The sequence below is a fragment of the Ursus americanus genome, chromosome 30, assembly GCF_024610735.1.
Source record: "Ursus americanus isolate L20-20 chromosome 30, mUrsAme1.1.p, whole genome shotgun sequence".
Lineage (NCBI taxonomy): Eukaryota > Metazoa > Chordata > Mammalia > Carnivora > Ursidae > Ursus > Ursus americanus.
The window spans coordinates 10,771,839-10,793,816 of NC_142156.1; the positions used below are offsets into that span (position 1 = coordinate 10,771,839).

Genomic DNA, 21,978 nt, shown 5'->3' on the forward strand with positions numbered 1-21,978 from the left:
TTCAAAATAGTTCTGAAAAACTAGGTGGATTCTTGGCTGAAGGCTGGTATCTCGAGACCAGCTCAGGGCTGGCTGGCTGTGTGATCAAGAGATAAGCTTTAGAACTGAGTTCTAGGTGCAGCCCTGTGGCAGAGAGAAGAAATACCCTGTGTTCTTCCTCTCCTTCCTGGCCCTCTTCAGACCCAGCATCCTTAGAGAAAGCACCCAGAGGCTCTGTCTACACATTTGCAACAGCATAAGTTCAAGGCTGAGGTGAGAAGCTCCAAATCTGAGAAGACTTACAGATGAGACAAGCTCTGCTAGGTCTCCTTACTTTGCTTCCACCCTCTACTACTCTGGGAGGTCAGCTTAAAAAATGGGCTGAGGCTGGCCACTTGCACATAGCAGGTCTGTTAGCCTATACTTAGTTTGGATTCTAAAAAGGTCCTCCTTCTGGGTTAGGAATGAGAAAAAGATGCTCCTTCTGGCTAGACAAATCTGGATAGTTTAATGGCCTCTTCGTTTCAGACTATACCTTCTCCAGAGCTCTCTATTCACCCTACGCAAAGAGGAGGAAAGATATCGAGGGGAGCCAAAGATAGAATGTGTGTGTGTGTGTGTGTGTGTGTGTTGGGGGTGTGTGACAGCCATGATAATGAAAAGGAGACCTTCACGATAGGCAGACAACAGAGACCTCTGTGTTCTTGTCTCTGCTCCTTCCTAGACAAGTACTTCCATAAGATGCCAACGACGGCATCTCCGGTCTGCTCTGGCCCCTTCCGCCATACCAGCCTTGTCCTTCTTTTCCTGTCTTCACAAAAGCCTACCTGTGGGGCTTGGCATAAAAACTGAGCCCCTGTAAGATCTACTTAATTACCAAGTGAAAAACAAAACAAAACATCTGTCTTAACATGGATTATCCTTAAAATCAAGATAGGAATTTGAATGCTAGTAGTTTGAGAGGACAAGGAACTTCCGTAGCGGAGTGGGGAAATGAGATGAGGGAGAAGAAGAGCCAATGAAAGATGGGTTATCTAACCAGCTACCACGGAGGGCAGTTGGAGGACACTCTGAGGAACTGACCCAGCCAAGGAGGGAGCTGGGGTATTTATACACCCATGCCCCACCACTCATAGGGTGAAAGCTGCACCCAGGTGTCAGTTCGGTAGTGTGTGTCCGTACTGCCATATGACCAAGCAAAGCGGTCTTTGGTGACCAGAGAGCATCTTCCAGAAGCTGGAGGTTGGCCATGGGCCCTGAAGCAGAGAGGGTGAAGGGATATAAATGAACAGAGTCTGCTTCAGCCCCCCAAATCACCATTGGAAAACTGACAGGCCAAGTTATGTTCTGTTTCAGCTACGTTTTCTTTAGCCCACTTAGTATATATGTACTTAGATACATAGCCCGCCTGACAGTAAATCTGAATTAACTGCCAACATTGTAGAATGGGGTAGTTTCACATAAACAGCTCTATTTCTAGTTTGTGGTGAAGAATAAGATCTGACAACGCTTGGGTCCACATCCTTGCTCGCTAATAACCAACTTGAGAGAACTGCGGCTGCTTGTCTTAGGCGGGGCCTGAGCTTTCCTGGCGCCCAGCCCCCCGCGACCCCAGTTGCTTCTGTTAACTGCCTGGCCCCTCAGATGTCTGAGTTTGTGACCCTCTGTTCTCAGTGCCACCACCCTGACGCTCCAAAGGCCCCGCAAACACAGTGCCTCCTCTATGCTCCATGTCTCCCTTCCAGAACTATGACAGTGCATTGCTCCATCTTTCCCAGCTTGGTCCTTTTCATCCCTCTTGGGCTTTTGCCAATGGAAGGAACCAGGAAACCAGAGCCATTAAGCCACATCCAGACCCTGGAGCTATGACAAGCTCTGGCCTTCTGGATCAGGACTGCCAGCCTCAGATTTTTTTTTCCCAAGGACAAACTGTATTTCACAAACTCATGGCCATTGGAAGAAAGCATACAAACATTTCCCCTTTACTCCCTTGGACCCCTCCAATGTGGAGCTCCGTTTTTTTTTTTTTTCTCTTGAATTCATAAGCTTGACTCATCTTCTTGTTCCTTAATATACTCAATGTTAACACTTGGGTTTTTCTAATAAGTAATTAAACCCCCCATCACAAACTCCAACTCCTGGCATTTCCCTGGGAGTCTCTCTCAGCCCTCCAGGGAAGCTGGCACTGGTATTTATTGTTTTTGTTTCAAATCATTATTTAATCAAGAACGGGGGAAAAAAGGCAACCTCTCACTTACACTTCAAAATTTAATTTCAGCTGAATTCTGAGATCAAGAGGCAGCACGGCCTAATAGGTTACAAAAATACAATCAAGAAGAGAATTCCAATTAAACTGAACAAGTCCATTTACTGAGCTTCAAATGGCCCCATGGAGAGAAATGGCTATAAATTTTTTTTCCCCTCCCTGCCATATGGGGGACTGGAAATTCTCATGTGAATATAGAGCTGCATGGCAGAGCTTCTAGCTAGAGGGTTCTGGTTATTCCTTAAAGAAAAAGAAATCCTTTTGTTCCACAAAGACATTAAGTTTATTTTCCTTCCTGTTGTTCATCTTCCTTTGTACACGAATTAGGAAGACAGAAAAAAGAATGGGTTTGCTGACCTTTTGGCTGTTATAAGAAATAGATGAGGTGGCGCATGTAGAGAATTCAGCCTAGCACCTGGCACATAGTAGGTGCTCAGTTGGCATTGGTCGTTGTTACCCAGGGTCGCCCAGGGAGACAAGATCAAGAACCCCAGAGTCTACAGATCTGCCCCAAAACCCATGACTTCATCACTGCGCTCTAACCGCCTCCTCCTGTTGAGAGATTTCATGAGGCCCACTTTTATGGACCCCACGTTCTTTTGGCTCCCCTTCTTGTTCCTCCTCTTCTTCTCTTTCTTATTCCTCTTCTTTCTCTTCTTCTCCCCTTCTCCTCCTCCTCCTTCCTCTTCTTGTCATTGCATCTGCAGGTTTTTGTTGGCAAAGAATACTATTGGCCCAAGTTGTGGGCAGAAGGAGAAGAAAAGGAGCCTGTGCTTCCCCTTGGTCTAGCTTCCATCGTCATCAGCCCTCTTCCAGATTCCTTCTCTAGTGAGAGCAGACTTGACAGAGAGCCCCATGCCAACAGGGAAAGGGCTTGGCCAAACCTGGGTTCCACCAACCTCTCTGTCATCCAGTCAGTCCTCTGGCTATCAGAGTAAGCTTCTGAGACACAAGCCACGATTCATACCAGCTTCCCTTCCTCCCAACTGGGCCACCTACCGAAGTCACTTCAGCTCTGTGAGCCTATTTTTCTGTCTGAAAATGGTGGTAATAATTGCATCTATCTCAAAGAACTGCTTTGTGGATCAAATGGCGGCAACAACTGTATCAAGTATGCGATAGTCTCTAATGTTACTTCAGTTTTGTTCTAGCAGAAGTGCCTGGTACAGAGAGGTATCTCCCCCTCCCTTTATTCATCAGTCATCTCAATTTGGTGAACCCATCCTTCCAAGCCCAGCTCAAATGTTCCCTTATTTGTAAAGCCCTCTCAGGCACCAAGACAGCGTTGTCTTGCCCTTTCTCTGTGGGCTTAGTCCACGTTGTACTTATTTCCATCACCACCAGGGTTGACAGTGGATATTCAGCAACTGGCGGGGTGTGGACATTGCCTCATCTGAAGGTAGCTGGCCGTGGTACTGACAGCTGTCAGATATCACTCTCTAGTTGCTGAATTGTGAGGAGGTCCCGAGGTACCAGGGGAGGGAGGGGGTGGCTTTGGTGACTTGGAGATGGGGTGGCGACAGGGTCTATTAATCGAGTGCGCACATTTTTAAATATTCGACAACTGAGGAGGAACTGGTGCTCACGGACTCAATTGCAGCCCTAATTACAACACTTATCTCACTGTAGTGCAGCCTTCTGTTGACTATCAGACTGAGCTCCGGAGTTCAGGAAGAGCATTTTATTCATCTCTGTCTCCCCGGTGCCTTGAACAGAGATGGTTGAGTGGAGATAAAGAACATGAATGAGGCTGTGAAGGGTCCCTAAATCATCTCCTTGGGACCCTCCATTTGGATTTGGGCTCTGACTGAGCAAGAGGGCTTCAGGTTATCTTTAGCTCACCAACTAGGATTTCAATAAGACACAACCCCGATTTGCATATTCATATATGCAAATACACCCCTTGATGTAATGTGCTGTCCTTGATTTTTTGAAGAGCCGTGCATTGAAAATACCTGCGGCAGAGTGTGGCGGGAACCAGGGCGTAGAAGACCCTCCACACTCAGGCTCCTGCTTATCCCCAGAACCCCAACTCTTGCTCTGGAACTCTGCCTCCATCCCCGACTCCAGTCTTCGTTTCCTGCTTCCTTTGGCTGATTCTTGCTCACCACTAGTTTCTCAGTTGTTGCCTTCCCTGCCCTCACCTGGTGCTAACCATGGTGTCCCTTCCCTGCCTGCCGCCTTCCACCCCATCAGCCTCTCTGCGTCGATTGCTGTTTGTTGTCTTTTAGAGGCGCAGACTGTTCTATATTCCCTGGGTCCTGAGAGCCATGGTGGAGCTGACCCTTGATGTTTCTGAGTGATTGGATGGATTCTTCGGGGGCAGTGACTCTGCTTTTGAGCCCACTGCTTGGCACAGGGGAAGATCCTGGGCCAGGACTCTCAGAAAACCTGGGGTCCAACATGGCACCTTTGTCCATCTCCGCCTTTTGCAGGAGAGAAGAAGAGAAAGGGTCTAGTGTGGAGGGCACTCGGATGGCTAGACCTGGGGGTATCTGGTGCCCCCAGAAGTCAGGCAACCATGAGTGGGGTGGGGCAAGCCATTAGGGCTGCAGCCGCTATACAGGACGGCAGAAGCTGAAAGCAGAGGAAGCTGGGGCGGTGGGGGGGGGGGGGGCTGGCGCTGGTCCCAAGTCACACACAGACTAGCCTCGGCCTGGAGCCGTGCTATTATTACTATGACCACTCCTGCTATTACCAGTGCTGCTAACTATTACCCGTTGCTATTTCCATGGTTACTCTCACTGCTGCCACTACTCTTATTAGCAACGACCATGAAGCAGCATTTCCCCACTTGTCTGCTGCAGTCTAAAACCCTTACCTACATGAAGTCACTGAATCTCCATACCATACCTCCTGGGAGGCAGGTCTCTTGTCTTGCAGATTTAGAGAAAACTGAGGCACAGATAGTTTATGGAACTTACTCAGGGTCCCACGGTTGGTAAGTGTAGAGCCAGCATCCGGGATGCTAAGTTGTAACATGCACAGATATTTGCTGAGTCCTTCCCCTGTACCAAGCACCGGGCTCAGCCGTTTACAATATTATTTTGCTTTTGTCCACACAACAGGGTTTTTAAAGAAGAGACTTATTCTCTAGATTTTTTTTTTTTTTTTTAAAACAGATGAGGTAACAGGGACTCATAAAGGTTTAAGTAACTCTGCAGCTCAGAGCCAGGATTTGACGGCATCATCACAGCCCTGTGTTTTGAACAACTCGGACTTGCCATAGTCCATGGAAGTCATTTCTCTTCTCTGAGTCTCAGCTTCTCAATCTCTCTTCTTGGAATCAGGGCACTGAGACAGGTGAGCTCTTAAGGCCTGTCCCTTCTAGGTAAGGATGAGCTTTCAGCTCTTCTGACACGGGTTGGGCCCATGGGAGGCACTGAGGCTTCAAGAACCAACAGCCAGTCTGGTTCCTCACCAGCTGGTGTGGGAGGACACCACAATTTTTTTTTTTTTTTTTTTTTTGGTGGGACTATCCAGCCTTTTGTAACATCTTGAGAGACGCAGCCTGTTCCGGAAACCATCCCAGGCAGGTGATTAAACAAGCCAGCTGCTCCCAATGGCACTTTTTCGTGAGAGTCAGTGGGGGCCACCTAAAAGGCCACCACAAATACCAGGACCGGAAAGACTGGGTGCTTTTGACTCACTTCTTCTACCTCTTATAGCTTTTATATTGGATTGATTTCTAACTTTGCAACAATTCTCCTGGGAGACAAATGAGGTTGTCATGCCCATTTTCCAGGTGAGGAAGTTGAGTCTGGGAGGGGTAGAAGGAATTGTCCAGCCAAGCCAAGACTCCCACCCAGGCCTCCAGACACTCTGCCATGCTGGGAAGACCTTTTACAGGAACATCAGCGGAGGGGCAAATGCAGGTGGGTGTTTTCCATCTGCAAAATATTCAGTAACCACAAGACACCTCTACAAAGAGGGGGCCTGGGAACATTGTGGATGGTTCCAGCTAGGCAGAGGATTGGGGCAAAATGAGACCTTGGTGGCACAGGGTGCCTTGACTGGTAAAGAAGAGTTTCCCAGAATGCACTGCAGGTGATAACTTGTGTCAACTAGGCCCAACTAGTGTTTATCATCGCCTTCCCTACCTTGACCTTCCTGCAAGCACCCCGGGCGTCTCCTCACTTTCACCTCACTTGAAATTTTCAGATTCACTCATAGCTAGAGGGGACAGGTCCCTTCCAGCTGCCATTGTAGGCTACGTCAATGTTGTGTCTCCTCCCATTTGTGTATCTGTCCCTTAGCATCAACAAAAGGCCTTCACATACTTTCTTATTGGATGTCCCCACCAATCCCATGTGAAAGTGGTATTATTTCAAGTCTACCAATGAGACCACTGAGTTTCAAAGAAGGGAAGTGACTTCCCAAAGCCACACAACCAGGGAGAAGCAAAGCTAGGACTTGAGTTCCGCTCCAACCCTAAACCCCTTGCTCAGGAACCTTCCTGGTGTCAGACTGTCTGAAGTCACATTCCAGCTCCTTCTTGTGGACCGGAGGGAGCGTCACACGATTCCATTCAATGCTGGATTGCTAAATCGGATTTGTAACCTCTCTGAGCCTTGGTTTTTCTGTCCCATCTGTGGAAGGGACCAGGGAGAGCAGCCATGCCCTCGATGCCCTGACACCTTGTGTAGACGCATGAGAGGACACAGATCAAGCGCTACGAGCTCCTTGAAGGAGAATTCTCATATACATTCATTCAAGGCCGTGTTTATATAGGTGAATTCAGATCCTGACCGCTAATCAATGCTGCAGGCTAGCTGGCATCACAGATGCAGACTGCACTGAAAAGCTGGAATGCCTCGGCTACATCAAAGACCCCCTCTCTTCCTTCCTCCCCAAAGAAACCTCCTACAGGGTCTCACACATGCATTCCTGCAGATGTCACTCTGGAGACCAGCGTGTACTTTTCAATGCTCCCCCGAAAGCAGGCCTGGGTACTTTAGCTTTACTTCCTCCCCCCAACTGAGTGCTGCCAAAGGCTGGCGAATGACCACTTGGTTAATCAGTAAGGAGGTCTGAACCCAGTGGGGTGTTTGCCCCAAACTGAGTTAAAATGTGCCGTACACTGCCCTGAACTCGGGCCTCCACCTCCCCCCGAGTGTCACGGCCAAGACTGGCCAAGGAAGCCGTGTGGAATACTTACTACACCCCTGGCCGACAGGAGGCTGAGCATCTGGAGGGGCTGGCTGGGTGGGGGGCTGGAGCGGGCCTCGGGGCTGGCCTTGCCGAGGGTCCTGGAGCAGCGGCGGGAGTGCCTTCGGCGGGACTTCCGCCCTTCCTCGGGGGACCTGCCGCGGTGCCTGGGGGACCGGGAGAGAGACCAGAGGGTCTTCAGAAGGGGAGTGTGGCAGAGGGGTGGCTGCAGGGCCCGTAGGATCGGAGGGCTGTAGAATGTGTCTGGGTTATGCTATATAGATGACACGCGCTTCCATCCATCCCTCCATCCGCACCCCCACCCCACCTGCTCCTTCACTCATTCGCTCCTTCTCTCATTTGTTCATTCGACAAATGTTTATACATGTACCTGACTCTGTTTGGGGGGCTGGGAATGCAGCTGGGAAGACAGAAAATGTCCCAGCCTGATTTGGTTTAATGTCCTGGGTGTGCACGACTGTCTGTCGGTATGTTTGTAAGTGACTGTATGTCTGGGTGCGTCCATCTGTGTTTGTCTATAAATATGATGGCGCCTATCTGTATGTCTTTGCATATGTGACTTCGCCAAATCTGTAAAATAGATGCATCCTAGTGACTGTCACCCAAAACTTTTGAAAAAAGAGTAGCTGACAGAAATAACAAGGAAGACTTCTGTAAGCTTGTCAGACCCTGGGCTGCCCTGCCTGCAGCGGAAAGCAAAGCAATCTCTGACTTTTCAGAAAGGGTAGACTTTAGACTCTGCTGGCCTGTTAGCTCTGGGCCACAGGAGTAACAAAGATAACACTCCATCGACATGCGATCCCCTCTTGGGGCAGTTCTCAGTCCTCTCTCCAAACTTGAAGACCCAACACAAACAAGGCAGGTATTTCCCCTTTTACAGAGGAGGATGCTGAGGCTCAGAGCTATTTGGGGACCCGCCCGAAGTCACACAGCTTGCGAATGGAAGAACCAGGACCAGGGCAGGGTTTTCTGCCCCAGGAGCGACCGATGCCTCTTGGTCATGCTGTGGAATGTCCCTCTGTGGTCTGGGGCCTCCAGATCATTTTTACTGAGTGTGTGGCCCCAAGGCCAGCTCTCAGGTTGCTTCGATGCCCCCTGGAGTATCTGTCAGCCCATCCGGTGCTGGGGAGCTCAAGCAGCAACAGCCCCAGAAGAGGTGACATAAGAAGGGGACTGAGGCTGGGTGGGCTCTGCTGTGGGAGCCATCTCCCTAAGCGGTAAGGCAGAGGGCAGGACAGGGGGCAGCAAGCTCTCTGCACCATCCTCTGACCCAGGCCAGCGGGGCTGAGCTGCTGATTCAGCCTAGGCCGGAGGTCAAGGGCTCTGTCCCAGCTCCCCCAGTCGCTGTGACCTTGCTCAGAGGCCTTTGCTCACCATGATGCAGTTTTCTCAGTTTGACGACATCAGTAGTGCAGCTGAGCTCAGTGAGCCGATACCCTCCAGACAAAGGGCGGCGGCAGCACACCTGTGGCCGAATCAGCATGTGTCCGGCTCCTTGCAGCGAGGTAGCGCGCGCCACAGAAGTGGGGAACGTCTCCGTAGGAGAGTGTTGGAACGAGCCGATTACGGGCGGGTGGCAGGTGACTTTAAGGAACCTGTAAGGAACTGGGGCTTTGTCTGGATTGGATACTGGCATTAAGTGGAGGTGAGACTCTCATTGGAGCCTAGGCCAAGGCCAAAGCTCCAGCTGGTAAGAAAACAGCAGCCCCTCGTGTCGGCCAGAACAGACAGACGCTGGATCACTTGTGTGTTTTGGACAAAGTTCGTGTGTCATCAGGGCTCTGACCTGACTACCGCGGGGTCTTGTTTCTGTCTTGATCACTTAGGGTCACAGAGCAACCTTGCCTGATGCCAACGCTCCTTACAGCTGTTGGTCTCCAGTGGGAACACCGAGGCCTACGGGTGATAGCAGCACGCGGCAGGGACGTTTTCCTCTTCCTCAGATGCTTCTCATGCTTGGCTCCACACTGGCATCACGGGCGAAGATTTAAAAATCTTGCCGCCCCAGCCCCGCCTCATCTGAACGACATCAGAACGCCTGGAGAGTAGCATCCAGGAATCGGTATTTTAGAAATTTTCCCAGGTGACTGCAAAGGGCAGCCCCGGTCTAGCTCATCGTGTTCTTGGGATGATCAAGAGAGAAAATGTATTTGAAACTGTAGCACCAAGTAGGACTTCAACAAATATGTCCCCTCTCCTCCTCCTTCCTCCAGACACTGGTTTAACTGGGATGCGGTGGGACCAGGACAGTGGCATTTTTAAATCTCCTTGGGCGACATGAACTCGTAGCCAGGTGTGTGGGACACACGTGAGGAAGGATAAAGCAGCCTCTGACATCTGGAAGCTGGCCTTAGTGAGTTTGCTGGACAGCAACGGTTTCAAACACCAGCACCCACGAAGTCCCACTCTTTGTTCTTGTTCTTCTTGCCCACGAGAGAGCGCTCCTCTGCCTTCTTCGACTGGCACAGCTTATGTGTCAGCCCAGAGCGGGTCCAGGTTAGGAGAAACCGGACTTGGAAGGGCCTCAGAACTCGGTACTTAGTGCTGTGTGGCCTTTCATAGGTTGCTCAGCCTCTCTGTGCTTAGAGCAATCCTTAGTGAGAGGGCCAAGTCCAGAGCCAGACTCCCCAGTTCAGTCCTAGCTCTGTCACTTAGTAACTACGCGACGAACAAGGTCCTTAACCTCCCTGTGCCTCAGTGTCCTCATCTGTACAATGGGGCAGAGCAACAGTAGCTACTTCATAGGGCGGTAGAGGGGATCGTGTCATTGATCCAGGGAGAGGGCCCGGCATGGTGGTGATGGCAGGGGTGGGCACGAGGAAGCACACGTGTACACACACCACTACTGTTGTTCCTAGACATGGAGGCGACTAGTTCCTTTTCTCTACAGGGGTTGCTGACAGAGCCAGGTAGGGGCTGCCCCCCCGGGGCAGTGGCTGGGCGGGGAGACTCCCCCAGGTTGAAGGGGTTACCTGCTCTCACAGCTTGAGGAGCGGGACTCGGAGCTCTGGGATCGTGAAGGATAATGGTGATGACGGTGACGATGAGATTTTCGGGGCCGGCTTCGTGATCTTGGAGGGGGTGACGGGAAGCAAGGAAGAGGGGGAGAAGGGAATGGGGGAGAGAGAGATTTTAATCTTGTGACACACGCCATCTTTTTGCATCCAAGTCACTGGCCCTCCAGAGTTAGGCATCTCCCCCTATCTGCCCCCCACCCCGCATCACCCCAGCTCTTCCCCTGGGTGTTTGGGGGCTCCAGCCTGCTGTACAGAGCACGAGTAAATGGCAAGGTTTCCTCTGGAGGAGCCGGCCTGGGTGACTCAGACTCCACCCTGCCGAGGCAGCCCTGATGCAGAGTACACGTGGACAGGAGTGTCACCTCCACAAGTCACCTCTCTCCCCCTGAAAGCAGGAGTCTCAATCTCAGCTACCACAATGTGTGAGTCAGTCAGGCGAGAGCTAAAGAAAGAAGTGGCTGTGGGCCTCCAGGATATTGGTGTGCTGCTGGATCTTCTAATTTTTCAAGTGAATGTAGAAATACAGATTTTTTTAATGTTTTTAAAAAATTTTTTAATATTTTTCTTTTAAATGGATTTTTTTTTTTTTTTTGTAAAGACACTGGGGGAGAAGAAAACACATTTGCAGAGTAAATGAGGCCTTTGGGCTGCCAATTTATAACCTCAGACCTGGAACATTAAGTCTGGATTCTTCACTTAGAGTCAAAAGCCTACTTTCAGAGTTATAAACATCACTGGCCAACAAAAATTCTAACCACAATTAAAAACAACTACCACTACTGCTAATAACAGTATTATTACAGATTACTTCAATTCCCCCTAAATGATAAATAAAGGACTCAGAAGTAGTAGCAGCAGAGGCAGTGGTCACTGAGGAGGTACAAGGAATGTCAGTGGTTTGGGTCAAGGTGGGAAGCCAGTGGGAGTTAGAGAGGGCTCTATTGGGAGGCAGCCTGCTTATCCCAACAAAGGACTCAGGGATTCTTATTGTGATCATCAGACCATACTCCTTCCCTGCTTGCAACCTTCTTCCCATTGCCCTCACATCAAATCTGCACTCTCCTCTTGAACCCCAAGCACCCCGAGGAGTCAGCCCCTGCAAAACGCTCTAGCTTCCTTGCGTGACCTCTCCTGCCCTGGCTGGGCGGACTCAAGCAAGTTTGAATGGCTCGTATTCTGGCTCGCTTATGTCCCAGTTCACGATGTCCTTGTGACGGTGATGGTGACAGGTAGCCCGTATCTAACACATACTGCCCGCCAGGTACCACAGCCTAAGTATTTTTCTTAAATGGACCCATCTCTTCCTCTCAGCAACCTATGAAGTAGGTTCTCTTATTTCCCAAATGAAGAAACTGAGGCACCGAGTTTAAACCACTTGCCTAACCTGCAGCCTGGAATGGTTACCTCCATCCCTACCCTCCGTCTAGACACTTCCGCCTGTAGGACGCCCCTGCTCGCGGCCAAGGCGCTCTGGGCTCCCCTTGGTCCCTGCTGCTCTGTGACCTGTCCTGTGTCTGCTTCTGTGTTCCGCTGGGAACTGTGAGCTCCTGGAGTCCAGAAGAATATCTGGCTCATCTCTGCCCTTGGGCCAAGCCCAGGGCCTGCCATGTGCTAGGGCCTTATGAAGGGATGTTGAATCCCAGGAGTGATCCCTGTTTTAGAAGCGGCCCTGACCCCGGGACTTGGCCAGAAGAACCATCCTTTATCCTATAGCGGTGCCTTGTTTTCCTTGCTTTTCCCTCCCCTGACTCTGGTCTTTTGGCTTGCGTACCGAGCCATTTCTGGGACTCCTCCAGCTCTTGGCACTGGGGAGGGTGGCCAGCTTGCTGCCCTCGAGTAGGCAGTCTCTGCGTCAGTGGTGATCCGCCTGCCCGCCTCCCTCCATCCCGCCCATGTTCTCCGGGTCTGAGTCGATCCCCTGGCTCTGTCTATACCGCAGCCCCACTGGACCAGTGATGCAGAGGTCTCGGCATATGAACTCTGTCTGCACTTAGCGTGAACACACACTCAATACATACGACCAATAATTGCCTTTTGACTCACTGAACAAGCTTGATGATCGGGAAGTTGTTCCCTGAACTAATTCAAGCTCTACTGCTTCCTTCTGGAGCATTCCCCAGGCCCCCCGTGGGGTGGCTCAAATGTCCTCCTTTGCACTGACCTTGGATGAAGTGACCCTTCGGGCAGCAAAGCGGGTGCCCTCCCTCTGCATCCCTGCCTCCTCTTTTCCCTCCCCAACAGCCAACTGCCTTTCATCCTATTGCCTTTGATCCTCACTTTAGAAGCTTCTTGGCGGGAGATAAAATATGAGTTGATTGGAAAACACATGCACTAACATTTGCAGGGTATAAAGTAGGTGGGTTGTAACTGCATTTACTTTTAATTTGTCTGGGAACTGAACTCTGTAGGCAGCACTAGCTGATTTGAATTTCTACTACCAGCCATAAACCATGAACCAGCTGGGGCCCCGAGACCAGGGGTAGGAGCTTCACTGCCATCTCCATGACGGAAGCCCCAGCAGCCAAGGCTCAGACTCACATGCACACTCTGCCTGCGCTCGTACGTGATCATGCCCCCATCACCACTCACGGCACTCCTGTGTGCACGGGGAAAAGCCAGCCCGCACCCACCCTCCCGATGCGCAATGCCCACAGATAAGTAAGCAGCGCACACGCAGCGTGCAGAAAATTAGCACCTCCATGCACACATAAGCAGGAGCCTACAGGATGCACTCGTGTGAACACACACATACCACACCCACGACCCCTACTGCACACGGGCGTACCCACGGTCACACAGGTTTCTGCAGGATGGAAGAATGTACGGAGATCTACAAACAAGGTGCACGCTACACCTAGACATCCTTCAGGAAAATATACACACGGTGCCTGCCAGGCACACAGATGCACGATGTTCACAGTCACGCACACACACATCGCATACTCTCACATACCAGACCCACAACTGCGGTTCGTTGCGCGGTTCTGCCTCTCCCTCCCTCTGCTCCTCTCGCCCACTCCCTTCTCCCTCTCCCTATTTGGCAACTCCAACACTCCAGCTGTTAAGAGGCCAGGCCCCCCCCCTCCCCAAACTGAAGAGAATGTTCCAGGTGGTCTCTACTTACTGTTTTTTGTGCCTCTTCTCATCCCTCCTTTTGCTTTTTGGGCTGGAGGAGCTAAAGGAGAAATGGCCAATTAATTGAAAGATGCAAAATTCCAGTTACAGATAAAAAGAAGTCATTAAAATGCTTAACACACAGTGGCCACCAGATCTGGGCACACTGGGAACAGACGCTAATCATTTCCAAGACCAGAGATGCTGACTTTGCACCCAGCAGGTGCAGCTACAGATGTGGACCCACACACGGACTGAGAATGGGGTGCACTGGGGGCCACGGCCAGCTTTGGCAGCTTAATAAGCACAGTGGTAAATGAAGGTGATACCTGCCACTTTCCGAGGACTTCTTAGAAGTGACCACCCTGCTAGATACTTTTTGTCAGCAAGCTTACTTTATTCTCCCTGCAACCTATGGGGAGAGGCTTGTTTAACAGGTAGTTATTTTACAGATGTGGAAACTGAGCCTCAGCTAGAATGAGCAGCTTGGCCAGGGTCACACAGGGGAGCTGGGATGTGGCCCCAGACCGTGGATCCCCAGAGTTGCTGTTGACTAATGTTCAGTCAGTTTGTAAGAGAAAAGAATGGAATATGCAGGGAGATACTCTGAGGCTTCACGAAGCTTGGCAGGTGCAGAAATGTTCTGCCCATGGATATTTAACTATCCGGTTTTTGTTTTTGTTTTTTTAGGTCAGAGGGTTGGGGCATGGGTCCAATGGACAGTGATGAGTCGGGGTCCCAGCATTACCAACGACAGGCCCCAGAGGGTGAATGCTATTTGGTAGTATTGGCTTCAGAGGGTCACCAAGAATGTATGACAGGCCTAGGTCCTGGAGGAGGGGAACCCCTCATCCACCTTGTCCAACTGCAATGGCACCTTGACGTTGGCTGTGCGGTTTCTCTGCACGTTTGAGACTCCGCCTGGGCAGTGGCGGAGCCCGGGACCTCATTGAGAGATCCAAGTTCACACCCCAGCTCTGCCTCTTAGCCGCTGCGTGACACGAGGCAAGTTACCTGTCCTCTGGAAGACCTGGTTTCCTTGACCGTGCAGTGGGGCCACTGCTCAGGCTGCTGGGCTGAGGGGGTAGATGCCATTGGTAAGTGCTCTCTACCTGGTAACTAGATAAACAGAAGGACTCTGCATTCTGCCAACTGCTCTGGATGTGGCTGTTACTTAAGGCGCCACAGTAGGGTGTCCCAATCCTCTGTCTGCCGGATCTGGGCTTGAATTTTGACTGCCACCTGACTGTGTCTGTGGACACGCCTGTCACATCTCCTGCCTGAATCTCAGTTTCTTCATCTGTAAAATGGGGATAATAAACACATATCCACTGTACCAGGTTGAGGGAGATCAGCGGAGATTCAACACACACGCACAGAGTAGGGGCTCAGCGCAGGATCCAATATAGCGAGGACCCTGTGGGCGACAGCTCTATTTGTGCTCACTTAGTGTTTCCAGAGTAGTCGGACTGGGCTTCTGTCCCCTGGCTAGTAGGATCTGGGGAGGCTTTGGCGGGATTGGGGGGGAGGGGCGGGACTGAGGTTTCCCGACATGCCCCAATCCAGGATTTCAACGAGGGCCAAAAAGAATGGACTCTGACCAGGGTAGTGAGACTCTCCAGGGAGGGGCATTGGCGGGGGCTGGTCGAGGAGCAGCCAAAGTCAAAAGCTGGCTGGGAACTCTCAGGGAAACCAGCCCAAGGCCTTCATCTTGGAGGAACCTGAGGCCTAGGAAGATGAAGGGGGCGTGCCCAAGAGCACACCCCAGAAGCTGCCTAAAACCTTCTTACGAAAGCAGGAAAGAGAAGCAAGCAGCCAGAGGCGAAAAGATTCTTACCTGTGCCTTCTCTTCTTGGAGAACGACCTGATTAAAGGAATTAAAAGGAAGAGAGGGAGGGAGGGAAGGGAGTGAGGAGGGAGGAAGGAAGGAAGGAAGGGATGGAGGGAGAAGACAATACACATAGGTGAGCTGAGGTTTGTTTTCTTGGGACAAACCCATCGTTGCATTTGTGATCCTGCTACGTGGGGGTCGATGGGGACCCCCTCACAGATTTCAAAGACGATCAAGACCATATGGGAGACACTGGTTTGCATTTTGAATTTCCCGTCAAAATGACCAATGCTTCAGTCCTTACCCCAAATTGTCTGTGAGCCTGTCTCGGACGGGGGTGAATGTGGGGGCCATCCGGAGTACTCTGCCTCCTCCCTGACCTCCAGTCTCACCTTCACCTTTCTCTTCCTACTGGTGGATTCTTTTTTTTTTCCCATTAGTTTACATGTATTTTTTTTTTTTTTTTTAGTCAGCATACAGTACATCATTAGTTTTTGCTGTAGTGCTCCATGATTCATTGTTTGCGTATAACACCCAGTGCTCATTACAACACGTGCCCTCCTTAATACCCACCACTGGCCTAGCCCATCCCCCACCCCCCTTCCCTCTGAAGCCCCCTGTTTGGTTCCCAGAGTTACTGGTGGATTCTTCATCACCGTCCTCCTCCTCAGGCACAACCAGCTCCCATAGGCGGAACGCTCACTGGGCGCCAGGCTTTGTGCTAAGCCTCTCACACACAGTCTCACTCAGTCTTTACCCAAACCCTGCGCGGTTCTAACAACCACTTAAAAACACTGAGGCTCCGAGAAGTTAGTTAAGTTGCCCAAGGTCACACAACTTTACCCATGTAACTCCTGCGGATTCTTCAGAGTTCCACTCCGATATCACCTCCTTGTAGCATTTTCTGAGCCCCTTGGGCTGGTCGGGTGCCAGCTCTCTGCTCCTGCAAGCTTCGGTGAGCTTCTGAGCTTAGCCTTATAGTACACACCTCTGCATATTATTATGCACCTCCCCGACCAGAATGTGAGCAACTCCAGGGCAAGGGCTGGATTTTGGTCACTGCTCTGTTCCCAGGGCCCACATTCCTCATTCATGACACATATTGGGTATTCAATAAATAAGATGTGAAAATGGGATTTTTTGTTGTTGTTAGCCCTGAACCCATGCTAATTGAGGGGAGAAAAAGAAAAATCTATGCACCCTCACCGCTAGCTCCTATCTCAAAAAAACTCAACTATCATTAACCCAACGTCTCAAGAGCTTGGAGAAGCTGGGCCAGAAGGATGGCGGTGCTCGGCAGGTGCTTTGGAAAGGATCAACAGCAGTATCTCCCCCTCCTAATCTCGCATTTATGGGCCTCCTTCCCTCTCTACCTCCACCTCCTGGGCTGGCTGAGGCTCGCAGAAAAAGCCTGTTTCTAACCTTCTGGCACAGTCTCTTTTTCATGAGGAGAAACCCTTGAATGAGAAGCCACTTGACTTCCAAGACCTGGTTATGGAAAAGTCCCCCAAACTGGGACAGATCGGTCAGCACAGGAAGGTGACAGAATGGCAGTCTCCGTCAGGGGCAGGCCACTGCCTCCACAGGGGACCCCGTGTTGGGAAAGGCTTCTAACACCAAATGAACAATCTCTGGCTCATCTGCTTGCCCACGTCTTGTGTGAGCACAGACTCAGCATCAGTCGAAAGGTCTGGGCAGGCGGTGGACATGGCAGGGGAAACCAAACTGAGTTGAGACCATTCTGGCAACAAGGGCTGAGACGTGACCACACCCCTGGCTGGGAAGAAGCCACTGTGGGGCAACTTTGGAGCAGGGGTGAGAGGCAGGGGGAAAACCCAAATGAGCCCTTACATTTTGTTCCACTGTGATTGTCTAATGGCACAAGTAATCCAGCACCAATGCAGGGAGATTGGAAGAGAGGGCTGAGCAAAGAGAGGACACACACTGCTCTTTCCCTGTCATCCACAGCCAAACACAGCAAGCAGCTTATGCGGGGGATTTCACACTGCCTGCCCCCAGGGGCCCAGCGGGCTTGTCAACGAGGGGGGCTGTAGCACAGCCCAGCACCCAAGCTCTGTCTACGTGCACCGCAACCCCCTCAGCCTTGCTGATGGCTTCCTGTGGGAAAACTGGTCCAGTGACGACAGCTGCTGATTTTACAGAGGAACTGGAAAACTTGATTGTTTTTTACTGCATAATCTCCCAATTAAAAAATGTTGACTTGCCCCATGAACCACAGATCTGAGTCCTCTGGTGTATGTCCTTCCAGTACTTTCCCCCCATACCCACACACGTGTGTGTAGTTAAGCACCTTTGGAATGTGCGTCCAGTTCACAATGCCCCTTAACTACTGTCCACAGGGGTGGACAATCCCAGAAGCCACGTTTACACAATCCCAGCCTCTAGGACAAGTTGGACTGACCACAGAAGCCCTTCCTTGGGAATTTGGAATGAGGCACAAACAAGACAGAGAGCTGCAGTGTCTTCTTGAGGCTGGGCCGGCTGCACAGAGGGACGGGCACAGGGTGCAGCCGGGTCTCCCCATGTGGAACAGGGACTGTGTATCCTGCTTGGGGTGCTACCAGCTCTCCACTCCTTGGTTCTAGATCCTCACCGAGCCTGGCTGGTCCCTGAGACATTCCTGTCTCCTTATCATCAAGCAAACCCCCTTCAGGCCAGAGTTAGCTTTAGGGGGCCTCGGGTCTTTGCAACTAGAGTTTCAAGTTATACAAGGAAAAGGAGATACCAACACACAGATGAGTATCTTACATAAGTGAAATGATAAGCTTATCACCAGTGAACTTTTGGCGCCCCCCACTCTCACCCCAACCCCCAGCCCACCCAGGGTGTCCCTGTTTGCCAAGGCAGAAGGACAGTACCTGTGTCGCTTATGTTTTTTGGAGCCTTTCTTCTTCTTTTTCTTGACAGGCGATGGACTATATGACGGGGACCTGTGGGGGGAGAACACACCGTCAGTGGGAGCTCCTTAAAGACCAGGGCTGGCTTCAGAGACTCTTCTCCAGCCCCCACACAGGGTCTCACACACAAGGATCATATTAATCCTGATATTATCAGTACTTGCATTTACTGATTTGCTATAATCAGACTTACATTTTTTTTTCAATATCTCCCTGTGTTTTATAGGCATTATCTCACTTCATCTTTCCACATTCTTCTTAGCCAGGCATGATGGCTACCTTCCTTTTCCCGACAAGGAAAGGGAGGTTCAGAGAGGTAAAGTGACTTGCCCAAAGACACACAGCTAGGAAGTGGATGAGCCGAGGTTCAAATTGATGACTGGGGCCTTGCTCTCAATCCCTTTATCATCCCTCCTGGTCAGGCCAAATATTTTGAGTCTGCTCTTCTCCCCACCACCCCCTCAGCTATGCCCCTCCTCTCAGATACTTTAGGTCTCTCTTCTGCCTTACCCTAGCTCCCTGGTAAGATCGAGCCCCGGAAGGGGACCTCATCAGGCCGTGGGGGTTCCCCAAGAAACAGAGTCACCCCAGGACCATGATTATGACTATGACTCAAGACTGAGATTCAAGTGACCCGAGTTCCAAACTTGACTGTACCCTTAACTCATAAAGTCACCTTGGGCATGTCACCGCCCATCTCTGGGTCTCTTATTTCCCCAGTGACAAAATACTAAGGTTGAAACAGGTGAGGATGCCAACAGAGAGCAGGCTGGGTGCGAGACAATAGGGAACGGTGGGGACCATGGCGAACCAGAGAGCAACTGCTTCTCAGATCAGCTGAAGATCTCGTGTGGGAATGCAGCCCTGGGCTTCTGGAACACCTGCCTTTTCAGTAGAAGTCCACAGAAAACACATCTTCATGTGTTTTTTAATGTTGGCCACCAATTAAAAAGACAAAAGAACACCTTGCAGGTCAAACAGAACAAATCTGGGGGGGGGGGAACACAGGGTTGAGAACCTGACTCTTAGGGAACACAGCACCTGTCCCCAAACACATGCTCAGTGGACCTTTATTGAATGAACAACTGAATTAGTGAAGCCTGACTTTCTTCTTTCAAATGTTCTGCCCACCTCTACAATCAGGAACCTCAAGCCGCTTGCACCAATGCATCCCCTCACCCTACAACATATGGCCTTTTTTGGGCCTCGAACCAGGCTAAAGGGGGGTGGAGGTGGCAAGAACCCAGAAAATCTGGAACTGGGGCCCAGGTCATCCAGATACTGCTCTCTGCTGCCCCCTGCAGGCTTCTTCAAACACTGCCTCCGAGGTTAGGTGTGATTTTCAACCCACCATCTGAGTCTGGGATACCGGACGTGATTTTAGTCTAGCGAGTGGCCGCTTAGAAGAAAATCTGGAAATATTTTAAATTTAAAAAGAATAAAAGGAATCATACATAGGAGAAAATCCATGGGGTACATAAGGGTCTGTTGCTGGCAAAAAAAATATGAAGTCCGTTCGTTATCGCTGGCATTCACCTGCTAGCTGGGAGTAGCAGAATCAACCGAGGAGCCTGGGATCCCTGTAAATTCTGTCACCCCTTCTCTGTGCCCTTCTTTTCTCATCTCTGAAGTGGGAACAATAGTGTTTGGTAAATCGTGGTCAAAGGTGAAAGACATCATGGAGATCACAGTGCTTAGAGCATAGCCCTCCACAGTGCTATGTTCTCAAAAAAAAAAATAATATCCATGGCCTTGATAATGCTGATTCACTGGTCATTTACAGTGTGCCAGACATTGACAGCGCCTCCCACATCCATTTTTCTCTTATCTGATTCTCACAAAACGCCAGGAGGTAGGTATTATCACTATTTTAGTGACAAGTGGAAACAGGCACAGAGAGGTGAAGGGTCTTGCTTAAGGTCACACAGCTAGTTAAGAGGCAGAGTGGCGATTCGAACCCAGGGGGAGTCACTGTTTGACTCTGAAACCCATTTGACCCCTATTTTGTCCTTTCCCCCATCTTCAAGATCTCACCCCCCTTTAGGACGCTCACCTCCTTCTCTTCTTCCGGGTGGATTTCTTCTTTTTCTTCTTCCCCCTGGAGGAAGGTGGTGGCGTTAAGTCTTTGTCACGGGAGGCACTGTGGGGAGCGTGCACAGAGGTGGGTATTAGAGGGCCCAGGATGCCCCAAGCCCCCCAACCAGGGCTGCTGCAGCCAGGGAAAAAGGACCCAGTTCCTTGGAGGATGAAGGACCCATGGCGAATACCTAATTACCACCTCATGGCTGATGTGGTCACACTTCAGATTAAGTGCCTCAAATGAGTTAATGGCGACCTAATGAGAGAGAGGCTCCACCGTTACCCAAACACCAATTGATTATTTAAAACAGTTATAGAGGTTAACTACTTCTTAATAGATTTATTATTGAATTTGCAAACGGCTCACCTTGGTAAATAAATCACTTTTTAAATAATTAATCGGCAGTTCAGCCCCCCTTCTTTCCCCAATACTTCATGTCCATAGTTCCTGCTGGAAATTTAATAGGAGGAGGAAGTTATGTTAAGTAGCAGCTGATTATTAAAAGTATGTTTGCCAAGGTCTAATGTAATGAGATACATATCTTATATCGCTTCACAGAACCTCAAAAACCTCTGCTCTTCAGGAATAATTATTTCTCATTCAATTAAATTCAAATGCTTGGGCTGCAGTTAAATGAAGTCAACTTATCTCCTTTTATAATTGGGGCAGGCTCCAGGGATTTTTTTTTTAAAAAACACTATCCCATGGCAAAAGGAGATGGGTTTGGGATGAAAGACTGCTTGGGAATTGAAGCAGGCCCACCCAGTTGAACTTGACAGGGGAAATGTAATATTAATGAGACTACCATTGTCATTATTAGTGATAACACCACTCCCGTTTATTCGCTTATTATGTGCCAAGCATTTGACATTACCTTTATACTCACAAAAACACATTGAGGGTGGTGTGATTTTTAGGGTCTCATTTTACAGGTGAAGAGCAGAAGGCACAGAATCGTGGCTTGGCTTGCCCACAGCTGCAGTTAGGAAGCAGCCGAGCCGGGATTTGAGTCGAGACCTGTGTGAGTCCCATCCCGAGGGCTTTCCCACATAATCCACTGCCTTCTCAAACTTGGGTATGCGGACATTCTTTTGGAAATCACCCAGCTCTTCCCAGACCATCATGCGATGCGGCCGTACTCATACTTCATTCTAAGAATTTGGATCATTATGGTTGGTGGAAAAAATGCCCAAGTGAATAGACTGTATGTGAAGGTCTCTGCATGGCCAGTAAGTGGAAATCATCTAGCTATATGAAGAACATTTTTAAGAGAGTCAGGTTTATTTAAGCAGGTTAAAATAAAATACACACAGGGATAAAGGACCAGCAACTTCACTACCCTCACATGTTATGAAGCATAAAGCACGGCGCACATACCCGGGAAGCAAACAGGCTGCTGGTGTAAATACAGTAGCCCACGTCCAGATCTCTCCGGCAACAAGTGCTCCACAGAGAAAGGCCTAATAAATACTTGTTGGGTGACCAAATGAGGGATGGGTGGATGAAAGAATTGAGCTTCTTGCTAAATTATCTTGTTTCATATAAATACTTCCCAGGGTAACTGTTGCCAAGAATTTGAGAGGAAAAAAAAAACCAAACCCAAA

General features: G+C 50.1%; 1 protein-coding gene across 1 annotated transcript in view; it reads right to left on the minus strand.

Annotated features, from left to right (window-relative positions):
• Positions 1–4,866: 4,866 nt before the first annotated feature.
• LOC123788314 (serine/arginine repetitive matrix protein 4-like) overlaps positions 4,867–21,978 on the minus strand; it is a 175,196-nt gene continuing 158,084 nt past the window's right edge. The window contains exons 4-9 of the mRNA XM_045791622.2: positions 20,348–20,434; positions 18,256–18,327; positions 15,383–15,409; positions 13,556–13,606; positions 10,387–10,485; positions 4,867–7,560 (exon numbers count right to left, since the gene is read on the minus strand). Of these exons, the coding sequence (XP_045647578.2) occupies positions 7,362–7,560; positions 10,387–10,485; positions 13,556–13,606; positions 15,383–15,409; positions 18,256–18,327; positions 20,348–20,434 (535 nt within the window). The 3' untranslated portion in view covers positions 4,867–7,361. The remainder of the gene's footprint in view (positions 7,561–10,386; positions 10,486–13,555; positions 13,607–15,382; positions 15,410–18,255; positions 18,328–20,347; positions 20,435–21,978) is intronic.